The sequence below is a fragment of the Cibotium barometz genome, chromosome 44 (genome assembly GCF_041138505.1).
Source record: "Cibotium barometz isolate CiBa-2024 chromosome 44, ASM4113850v1, whole genome shotgun sequence".
Taxonomy (NCBI): Eukaryota; Viridiplantae; Streptophyta; class Polypodiopsida; order Cyatheales; family Cibotiaceae; genus Cibotium; species Cibotium barometz.
The window spans coordinates 15,296,229-15,308,186 of NC_141089.1; the positions used below are offsets into that span (position 1 = coordinate 15,296,229).

At 45.8% G+C, this 11,958-nt stretch overlaps 1 protein-coding gene across 5 annotated transcripts in view; it reads right to left on the reverse strand.

Annotated features, from left to right (window-relative positions):
- The window catches only part of LOC147612989 (uncharacterized), a 62,489-nt gene extending 51,101 nt beyond the window's left edge, over positions 1 to 11,388 (reverse strand). For all 5 annotated transcript variants that reach the window (XR_015263336.1, XM_086782286.1, XM_086782287.1 and 2 more), the window contains exons 1-2: positions 10,699 to 11,388; positions 9,760 to 9,837 (exon numbers count right to left, since the gene is read on the reverse strand). Coding sequence is in view for 4 of the 5 variants with exons in the window: in XM_086782286.1 (XP_086638412.1) it covers positions 9,760 to 9,837; positions 10,699 to 11,121 (501 nt within the window). In the remaining variant the exon portion in view is untranslated. The remainder of the gene's footprint in view (positions 1 to 9,759; positions 9,838 to 10,698) is intronic.
- Positions 11,389 to 11,958: the final 570 nt, after the last annotated feature.

Sequence of the window (11,958 nt, forward strand, 5' to 3'; positions counted from 1 at the left end):
AACCGAGCGTCATCATCCTCTTTACCATGCACATCTTCTGGCTGTGTTACATCCTCATAAGGCTCAACATCTGCAGCCTGTTCTCCTGTAAAAATATCCTCAGATACATCTCTTTCAGGAGAAGTCCCTTGCTCTTCTTCTTCATGATAGAAGTACTCTTCCTCTGTATCAGACATGTTTGCTGAATTTTCAGCGATGGCTTTCTTCAAAGCAACCACGAGCTCACCCCCTTCAGAAAGTTGATGATTGGTCCCGGGGACGGAACCTTGAAACCGGCCTCTGATAGAAAACCAGAATGCGGTAGATTAGCAATCACCCGTCCACTTGTAGTCTAGATGTGAAAAGAACACAGATTGGAGCTACAGTGCCCAAATCTGAAAACACAGCGACACCTGTTGGCCCCAAAGCTTGGCGCCCCTTGCGGTATTTCTTTATTCAATTATAATAAAATGAATGGCTGAGTACAACACAAAGATCAGCCAAGAGTTTACACCTGTATATCCAATCTGACGGCCCACAAATCCTTCTCAGCACAAAGGATCAATGCACACACATCTGTGTCTCCAAATAACACACTGTGCCTCCCTCTGATCAGCCAAGATCACTAAGCAGGCCAGCCATGGGCATACATCTGGCATAACTCAAGTGCGTGATACATCATCTCAGCTCAAACATACATGTGCTGTCCAAACTCTGTCTCAACCCTTGTCAATCTGCCATACCCCTCCTCTCACAAGGGGCCAGATAACTCATATTTGCAACAGACATCAAGCAGTAGAAAGAGAGATAGATGAACAGAAACAAGGCTTACCAAGTTCAGCTCGTGAAACAGCACTGGAGGAAGCAACAGCACCAATCTGTACTTGCAGGCACTTGTATCCACAACTCTGCTTCACACATGTGCTTGTACTTGCCTGTACCCTCCTCCTGATGTTCACTCTTATGCTGTCCTTGAAAATACAGATCTGAAAATCAGCACTGTACCCGTCTGTACCACCTCGGGATACGTGCCAGGAGTTGTACTTGCACAAACAGTCTGCTGTCCACTCTTGTACCTGCCTGAATCTGAGTACACAGTTCTGTCCAGCGCCTGTTTACGCCGCCTGCAGCAGTTGTACTTGCTGTACCTGGCTGTCCGTACACTGTACGGCAGTCGTACAGTACTGTACTGGCTGTGTACTTGCTGGTACAGCATGTACAGTGCCTGTGCGCAGAGAATCCAGCAGAGAAAGGAATCAGCAGCAAGTCCTGTGTGAAGCGTGGACCAAGAAGAAGCCTGCAGCCTGTCCGTACAGGGCTGTACGGCTGGTTTGCACAGTGAAAACAGCAGCAAGCAATCTCCAGCAGTCGCCTCTTCCTTCCACAGCTTTTCCACGCATGAGAATCCCTTTTGCTCCACGACTCCCCAAAAGGGAAGAGAGAGAGAGAGAAGAGAGAGAAACTCTCCAAAAGTGGCTCCTCCCCAAAATAATCCCTAGGGCCCCAAACTTTAATAAGTTCCTAGGGCCACTAAGGCCTAGGGGCAAACTTTAATAAACATTAAAGTTTAATGTTTCTAGTTCCCCCCTTCACACCTAGGGATGTCCACACATCTTAAACTCTGTCCGGGCACCCCCCCATGTGAATCATAAAATATTCTGACTCTGCAACCACCATGCCCACACTTGTACTGTTCCATTTTCACAGGGCCATGACACCTGTACTGCCCAGCGATGACACACATGGAGTCCTCAGAGAGAGCAGCCCAAGATATGGGCACAGAGAGATGCTGCTTCACGGCCTGCCAAGACAGCGCTGGACTGTGGCCAGCGTAAGGGCTAATAAGAACCAGTCGTCAGGTATACAGAGAGAGTTGGAGCAGCGGGCTGTTGGAGAAGCAGTAGCTTCAACGACTATGCAATGCGACGGGCTCCACCTTTGTTACGCCTTGTGGCCAGCGCTACACGCGATGAGCTGAGCGCCGCCCGCCAGCCTGCATGCGCGTATCCGCCCAACGCTTGCGTGCGCTAGTTCTGCACACGCAACTCTTCGCCGCCTCCGCCTAGTAGCCAGCCGTCTAACGCCCAACGCATTTGCTGCAAGCGCACGAGCTCAGCTGCGGTGACTTCCTGCCTCGCTTCTTGGTTATGCCTTGTGGCCAGGCGTCTGACGCCCAACGCTCACACAGACTGCGCCCAGCACACGCCTGCTAATGTTGACTCCTTGCGCGTCTTCTCCAGGCTCACACGCACAGGCTATCGGCTCTGTAAACCAGCCCTCGGCTGCAACTGGCTGACAGCGAAAGCTACTACCTCCACAGTCAGCTACAGTGATGAAACCGGTGGCCTTTGCAGTTGGCGTCAAAAAAAACCTGTGGACACGCATCCCTGCTTCCTCAAGCAAATGCTGCAGTTGCAATCGCCATGCTCTGATACCAGTTGAAGGGAGAGAGAATTAGGGTTTCATGTGGGAGACATACACAGAGAAGAAGGGAGAGGAGAGAGAGAGAGAGAGATATGTGGGGATAAGTCAACTCATCAAGTGTGTGTATGTGACTCCCCTATCACACATGTATATTTGCACTAGTACACATAGTGCACTTAGTACATTAAAAGTACTAAGTGTACTATGTACTATAACTTATGGGCTTGTACACACTATAAGGGTGGGCATAATGCCTTTACCCCAACAACCTCCCACTTAAAGGCAAAGTGCCCTTAAGTAAAGGAAAAGAAAAATCACCATGTACATGATAATATACAAGGCCATATCAAAGCTGAAACTATGGTCTCAAACAGGCACCCCGTGCCTGGTATCAGAAGATTGATGCCTTCTTGTTATCTCTTTGCTTTGAGAGGGCATATGCTGAAAGCAATCTCTATGTGCTTCTTTCTGATGGAGATATTTGTGTCATTGTTTTGTATGTTGATGACCTCATTCTTTCTGGTTCAGATACTAGGTTGGTCACACAAGTTCAGTCCAAGCTTTCAGAGACATTTGAGATGATTGATCTTGGCCTTCTACATTATTTTCTTGGGCTGGATGTTTGGCAAAAAGATGAGCGTATCTTCATTTCTCAGTAGAAGTATGTGAGGAAGCTGCTCACACTTTATGGGTTGTCAGATTGTACACCGCTCTCTTGTCCCATGAATCCCAATGCCAAGTTATCCAAGGAGGATGATACACCTTTAGTGGAATCCAAAGAGTACTGGCAGATCGTTGGCTCATTGCTAGTGTCCTCAGCTAGTTCTCATCAACCGCTCGAAGGTCTCATTGGCAGGCAGCTTTGAGAGTTCTTCGTTATCTTCGAGGTACTTCAGATTATGGCATCACCTACTCTTGTGGTGCTGATTTGGTTGGCTTCACAGATTTTGATTGGGCAGGCTGTATTGGTACTCGGAGGTCTACATCTGGATATTGCTTCATGCTTGGTTCTGGATTGGTTTCTTGGAAGTCTCAAAAGCAGAGGACTGTTTCTGCTTCTTCCCCCGACGCTGAGTATAAATCTTGCCTTCTCTCCTCTACTAAGGCACTTTGGATTCATCATATTCTGGAGCATTTGTGCTGTGCCGACACTTCCCCGGTTACTATTTTCTCGGATTCTCATAGTGCTATTGCTCTAGCACAAAAGAATCCTGTGATACGGGGACGATCCAAGCATATGAAAAATGCATTATCATTTTGTACGCAACTGGCCTTCTTCGACTGGCCTACTGTTCTACCAAGGACAATGTGGCTGATCTCTTCACCAAACCACTTCCGCGAGCTACTATGGAGGTGTTACTTCAGCGTGCTGGTATTGGACCGCCCCTCTGGCGCTGAAGAGGAGGTGTTGGATTATATCATCTCCAGAGGGTCTACATCATCTTTTTCATGCTTGTATTGGCCATTTATGAGACGCATTGGCATATCTTAGCAGATAGTATTTAGCATTTTTTCTACCATTTTTTTGGTATTTTTAGACATTTTTTGTAGCATTTTATGCTACTGCCATGCTGTCGGCCTGTTGCAGCTGGCCGACCAGCATCCTGGGGGAATATATAAGGGCTGGCTCCCTTTCCCCCAATTCATCTCATTTTTTAGCATTTAGTTGAGGTCATTAGCAGCTGCTATTGCTTCTCATCATTGTACAGCACCTATGGGCTTCCCTCGTGCTCAGATTTCAGCAATAAACATCAGTTTCTAGCATTTACAGGTCTTGTGCCTAGGCCTACATTTGTGTTTTATATTTGCTTCACTTTCTTTCAGGCACTCAGCACAAGTGGAATGCCTGGCTGAGGCAAAAATCCTTGAGTAGGCACATAAGCTGGTACTGGTGTAGTGTCTGTGATGGGTTGGTAAACTACCTGATACCCCGGCATGCTAGGTGGCGACACCATGCTGTTGGGCATAATGTCAAGAGATCCCTGTGTTGGGTAAAACCCATACGTAGGTCCCTGTGGAGGTGCAGCCACACAAATGCCAATAGGAAGAAACATGGGTTGGGTGGGAGGGTTTTGTGCTTGTGGTTGTGCAGTATTCCAAAACACGTAAGGAGCAAGAATAAAAGGTAAACCAAAAGAGAAAACAATGTTACCTCCTTTTACACCAGTAGTCTGGGAGCGTACTCTGCTTCTAGACCACCCTCTATTCGGGTTCACATTACTGCAGGGATCGAGGGTAGTAGTTGGTACCAAATGTTGAACCTGTGTTGCAGAAGTGGACACCCAGGTAGTGTTAGGCACATAAGCACTCAAAGGCACATACGAACCTGACACGGTCTTCGACTGAGTTGATGACGATGGATCTCCAGACGACCATGGTGGTACCTATCCTCCCTGAGAGAACCAAACTGAAGTCCAGGCTATCGCCAGATGAGGCTGGATACCGGGGTCCAGTACTGGCACATTGGCTGTAGGCATGTATCCCCCTCTAGAAGCGAAGTCTAATAAGCTCGGAGAGGAAGGACAAGATGCCAAAGGTGTAGAGGGTGAGTAGGTGTAGACAGGCTGGTCGTCTCCCAATGTAAAACCTCGAACGGGGCTCTCCAATGAGTAAGAAGTCCCATCCTCCGTGTGGTCTAGATCTGAGTAAAGAGAATCAACTTCTGGTGACAAAGGCTAGTCCTCCGGAATCATGGGTAGACAATCCATGATGTGTGCTCTCAAGTTCTTTAATCCCTTTGCTCACGAAAGCTCTAATACCATGTGAGGGCAAAAGGACGAAAGGACCAGATGTGCGAGAAATCAGAGCAAATCAACAAAGCATGAAATGGATAAAGGAATGTAAGTCCAGTACAAGAGGCCTTCTGATGTGGGGTGACTCTAAGTAGTAGACCAGCGAAGAAGCAAAGGCAGTCGAAGCAAGAGGCTCGGTCGATGATCCTTCGCTTGCGCCTGAAGTAGACGTCAAAGATTGCCAACAGAGGACTGCAATAAATGCAAGGTGATGCGCACAGAGCAGAAACGCTGCAGAGGTGTGCTATGCAGGTGGTAGAGCGCCGATTGATGATGATCAATGATGCAGCAAGAGGTGGGAATGCTGCTGCTGGAGAATGATGCAGATTGCCTTGCGTTGATAGCCTGGTTGCTACAATAGTATGCTGAGCCAACGGCTGCTTGATGACATATATATATACCTAGATGAATCCAAGAACATGCACGAATTCACCTTATAAGAAAGTGCAATTTATAACCTCATGATAGTCATCCATAAGACAATAAACCATCAACTCCATCATGCATAGTATGGACTAGATACTACGACATCCCCACTAACATCATCAGTGCCCACTAGTGGGTGCAGAACTTGGTATCAATATATGCTCCCACACACACACACACACATAAGAGCATACATTCATACGAGGTATGTGTACTGAGTTTCTGTCAAAGCTCCGGAGATACAGGGCAGACTCAGCCATAATGAAGCCTAGCACTAAGGATCATAACCAATAGAAAGAATTATTACAACAAAAAGGTAGTTGATAGGGCATATGCACCACTAAAGATAGAAAGAATTAACTCAATATCAACTGGCTGCAACTTGGACGAAAACTTCACAATGTGAAATTTGCATGTCCGCTAATACAGCATAAAGATATACCTAGATGAATCCCCAAATTCACCCAAATTTGCTTGATGACATTGGTTGATGTACATTGTGATGATCAGCCGGGCTGCTGGAGAGATGTGCTGCGCAGGGAGTAGAGCCGGCTGCTGATATTCGAATGGTTGCCGGGCTGCTGCTGTTGTGCAGGGGGAGGAGCCCCAGCTTGATGGAGTGTGGATGATCGAGTTAGCCGGGCTGCTGCTGTCGTAAGATGCGCAGGAAGGAGAACGCCGGCTGGTGGATGTAGATCAATATGTTGATGAGAGACACGTTCATATAGTGCTTGGCCAAGCAAAAAAGGGCAGGTCGGCTGGCCTTGTCAGCTAGCCCAACCGACCAGGAAAATACCTTTTTAGGCAAATAATAATGGGCCTTTTGGGTGTTCTTTGGGAGGCTGTTTTGGGCCATTTGGGCTGGTTGTCACACACCCTTTTCTTTGCAGCCGTGTGGTGCCTGTCTCTGTTGGTGTCAGCGCTGTCCTCTCCAAGTTGGCTGCCTACTGGCTGTACAGACAGCCATACTCCCACATGCGTGACAGCAGCTGGTGGTTTCTCTCTCAGTTCTGGCCATGCAGCAGACTAATTTAGGACTGTGTTGAGACAGTTTTCGGGACTGTTTTGTAGTGGTTCTGGGAAGAGAGCCACGCTTGAGTCTTCTTTATGCTTTGTGGAAAGTTGCTCAGTAACTGTGGAAAATCCAGTGCTGTCTGCACCCTCACCCTGGAATATTTGTAAAGCTTCTACGTAATAAAAAAGTTCCTACGGGGGGGCAGCCATTCTGGCTTAGTGTGTATATTCTCTGTCTGCATATTTGAAGTATGTATCTTCTGTTCTGGATCCCCCAATCGTTTACAGCTAACTTGCTATAATAGGCCATTAAGCTTGTTTTATCAATACACAAACCCTAGCCAAGTATCAACCTGCTAATCCCTAATCCTAGGGCCCCCTAACCCCGTTGGGTTAGATCCCTAATCCGTAGATTAGTGTTCAAGTACATAACAAAACTACATAACCCATGAGGGGGGGCTAAAACCATCTCCAAGAGCAAGTGATGTCTCCTTAAGAGATACATGAGTGACAGCTCGGCTGTGATGTATGTGCTCTCTCTCTCATCCGGTTGAGCGTGGATAGTGGTCATCCGCGATCGCCTGTTGGGGTCCATAAAAGTCTATCATGGAGGCCTAAGAGGTGTCTAGCTGATCCCGCCTCCTGAGTACTACCTCATCAGTCTCACAATAACAGTGAAGCTTTGTAATGTACAAGCCCAAATATCTCTGATCTCTATACTGCATCATTTGTGAGAAGGGGCCAAAACTATCTACGAAGAGGCATTGATATCTCCCACAAATCTTACAGTGGTGTTACGCGGAAGCACCTTAATGGTGATTCAAGAGTACATTAATTACCGATTTTAAAGAGATTAGATTAGTAAAGAGAAGAAAGAGAGAGAGAGCTTTGATTGGGTCCCAACAACCCACTTAGCACTTCTTCGGTGACACAGTATTTGCTTTACTTCTGCAAGAGAAATGACGTACAAAATTGTGCTGGAACTGTCGGACAGATGGACTGACCTGAACCGAGTGTTTCTCCCTCAGTGAAAATCCGTGATGGTTTTACTTTGTCTGCCCAAAGCTGGCCTGAACTGCCTGACCCTTGCCTGGCTGCTGGCTGCACCTTCTAGCCCTTGCATTTTCTTCACACGTGCTGAGATGTGTGCTATGCCTGGACTGGTCTGGCCACCTTTTGTCTGCAGAGAATCAGCCCCTGGATGACCCCTCCTTGCCTTGCATTTAGCTCTGCTGGCTGCGTTGGACTGTAGGAGGCTTGAGCTCTAGCTAAGCATATGAAAGATGATATCTACAATACCCCTAGGGCCCCTTATATAGTGGCCTATGCTGGCCACAACTGGGAGAGTACAGCTGGCTGACTAACGGGACTAGGGTTGGCCATGCCTTGTCATGAAAAGCCATGCCCTAGTTGGGCACCTTTTCCATTAGCCATTCCTCCCTCTTTACTGGGCAAGTGCACCATATAAGTGTAGGCTGTTCACAGCCCACCAATCCAAAGTAACCATAGTACCCTTTTGGATGTTACATAAAATGGATTTACACACCCCGACCTAAACTCTAAGACTTCTCTCCAACTTGCACAAATGACGGACATTGACTTGACCCTAAGACCTAGATGGTGTCTGGCGAATTCTCCATGGACAAGGGCTCACAACTAGCTCATGGCCCATCAGAAAAGGTATTTTGAGTATACTAAAAGTAGCATTAAGTCAACATGGCACCCTAGCACTACACAGGAGCACAGGACATCCCCCCCTGCTTAACTTGTTGACGCGGTGTTATCATGATTCCAAACAAGCCGTAAACAACGCTTGATGTTTCTTGTAATGTCAACTCTTGCAAAGTCTTCTACACTGGGATCAGAAAATGTCCCCTTGTTGGACTAGAACTTGGCTTTACTTGTAGGCAAAGATCCCCTTGTCTTTGATATCCATTGGTGATGAACGATGGAACTAGCTTTCTTGGTCCGATTTGATGGTTGACAAAAATTGTCTAGGAGTATCCAAAACCTGGACATCCATAGGTCACTTGTGTCTCACATTCTTCTTAGCTTATTTTCGTGCTCTTTTTCTCCGGCTTGTTACAACCTTCAACATGTCCTAAGACCGCTCATACTCAAGGTCAGCCACATGGTGAGCTATATGCATGATGAGAGCTAGCAAAAAAAACCACACCATCGAGACTATGAACTAACTGTCATTGAAATGAAGAGTGAAACTTAGCACACAAGACTCTAGATGGAATTTCCCGTAGTATGCTACTAGAAATGAATGGAATTTAAGAAGGAACTGTTTTGGACCCTGAACATACTAGAAATGAGTGAAGTGCTCTGGAACCTGAACATTGTTTCAATCAATGTAAGACTGACACTCGTGAAACCACCTTATGCCTAAAATCACCTTTGCACTTGTTAAGGCTGTGACCATGAAATCACGCACAAAATCCACCTTCTAAATTACTAGTCTAGCACTACGTGCTACTAACTTAATTCTAAGAGTCATGAATGTGAGGCTTGTCTATTGGAGTCAATTCTAAGTAAGCTTGCTAGGCAATTTGCTCAAAGATAACATCCTCTATTCTATCGTAGTCAAACAAGACTACAATTTGTTGGCATTCTATACGGCTGTGACACGGAAAGTAGCTCCGTTGACGCCCTCGTCTTGTGTGAAACTCCCATCTTGCTGATTCATGGAATCACTTGTGGAGTTCCTTGCCTGCATATCTTCAAGCATCTTCGGGAAACCCCCTCCTGCTTAACTTCAAGCACAAATGGGGCTGTTGAGGGAGGTTCTTCTAGGAAGCCTCAACAATGACTAGCAGGTGTACTAATGGAAGTAAGCTACCTCTTAGGACATCACGTTTGGGATGCCCCAGAGTATGACAAAAGAAGCAACTATCGGTGCTGTTGTAACTCTGTTGGGAATAATGCTTCACCTTTGTACTTGCTCAAGATTGTATGTAAAACAATGGATAGCTTTGCATAGAGTTTCCAAAGTTTGAAAACAGCTTCTTGTGGCTTATCAAGAAAACGCATTTGAAAGAGCTGAATGCTAGTAATGAGTACATAAATATCATTTATAAAAAATACACCACCACCAAGCATTGTGAGGTTAATTACATACACTCGGATCCAAATCAAACCCAATCGCATTGGTCCCAAGTCCAGATAGTAAAAGCAGTGGATGATTTCTCGCAAGAGCCTGCAAAATAGAAAGAGTCATTACAGAGGTGTAAAATGATGGTTAAGCTTGTTCAAACTTTCATCAAACTAGGCAGTCCATAGAATCAACAAAGTTATGAGATTGTGAACACTGGCATGTGAGGGCCCTAGTTTCTGGAAAATCAAATTCATTTGATTGGTTCAAGGGAGAAAGGAGAGTGTGCCTATAGGCTAAGGTCAATAACACTAATCTCATCTACTTACACCCCTTTATGAAACACAAAGAGACATATAGCAGAGTGGTTGGGTGTCTAGTATAAAAAATAGGGGTCTAAAGTTCAAATCCAAGCTTTGGCCAGTCTGCTTTTAGAGCTCACCCTATGGTCTGGTAGAGGTCTAAGACCTTTACCCTAAGTCTACCCTAAGGTCTAACAGAGGTCTACGACCTTTATCCCACAGTCTACCCTAAGATCTAACATAGGTCTTAGACTTTAATTCGAAAGTCTAGACCTTGAACGCCTTACTTTTAAAATTTACCCCAAAGTCTAGTAGAGGTCTTAGACCTTTCACTTCTTGACCTTAATTAATGAAGCAGACCTTGCCAAACTCCATTAATTATAGGAGAAATATAGACGGAGACATATGAGAGACAAAGATGAATAATATTTTGTTGTTAGCTGACGAGTACTAAAAGGTTTTTATTGCTAAAATAATAAGATGATGGACCAAAGTGGCAATGGTAACTGGTTTTTGAGATTAACCAACTCTTGTGAACATATTGGGGCAATTAAGAATGATTTGGGTGTGTGTGTGTGTGTGTGTGTGTGTGTGTGTGTGTGTGACAGAGAGAGAGATTAATTGGTTTAAGATTGATTAACTCTTCTAAACAATGAGCGATTACCTGGGGGCGAGGGGGGTACCGCCAGAGGGCGAGCTTCCAGAGTGTTCCTGGAACTGAGACGTAATGCAATTCGTCAGCGGTGCAAATCTCTGGCTTGGCGGGAACAGATTTCAAATCCTCAAGCGTCTCTGCGAGCGTACTGCTTCCAACGGCTCTACTGGCATGTTTCTGTTCATCATCAGGAGGAGGAGGAGGTTGGGGCAAGCTCGAAAGAGCTTTGAATGGCGGACCTGTGCGAGCATTCAAATCGGGAAAAGGGATGTGGGCAGGCTTGCAGAAGGGCCCAAAACGGGAAAGCTTCAATGGGGAGCATGCATATGCGAATTGCTGGGCACATGGAAATTGATGGTGGAGATGGTGTTGAAATGATGAGAGGGTGCCCAGAGGGCCATACTTCTGCATCGTTGCTGTATAGACCTGCATTTGAGGGTCAGCTTTCTCCTGTTGTGACCTCTCCCTTTCTGAGACAGCCGATCAGTGCTCCCCTCGCGCCCTCCCCGCTTCAGCTCTTCGTTTTCTCCTGAACACCATCATACACTTGGCAAAAACGCCCTCTGCAAGAGAGCCCACAAAGTGACCGGGTGGCCGGACAACTTCCAAATCTGAGGGGGTACCCCTCCATAAAAACACAGGGTGGGCGAGTAAGGGTAAAAGGGCCAAATATATGGCACCAAAACGTTTTTCGAGTGTGGATTAATTGATTTTTGAGTGTGGATCAATTAATTTTTTAGCGTGGCTCCACAATTTTCACTCCATAATCCTTTCAAAAACCTAGTGAATCTATAACTTTAGCCCTCAGAAGAAGATAGCCCAAGCTGTGAGAAAAATGTTGATGCTTGATATGTATTTGAAGTGATTTTTAATGCAAATAAACACACAGTTTAGGCATTAAGGACAAGAGTGAACCACAAAGCTTGCATTCTCAAACCAGTATTATGCCCATTAACAACAAACTAGATTTTGACACAATGGGAATATGCCCAAATCATTGTGTTCTTCTATTGGGGTTGAGCATGCATGAGAGGGTTTTGGAACTCGCCTCCCCTTTACCCTAGATGGATGAAGGAGAGACTCCCCCTCCATGAGCAAGGGAGGAGCGAATCTCCCCCAATTTTAGGGATTCCAACACTTGAAGAAACAATCTTAAGTGTGGCTTGCATAACTCAATGGATGGAATATTTAAATTGCAAGAAATCACGTAGTGTTTTCTATTTTAGATATTACAAGGGCAAGTATTAGCTTCCAACATGATAAGATCTT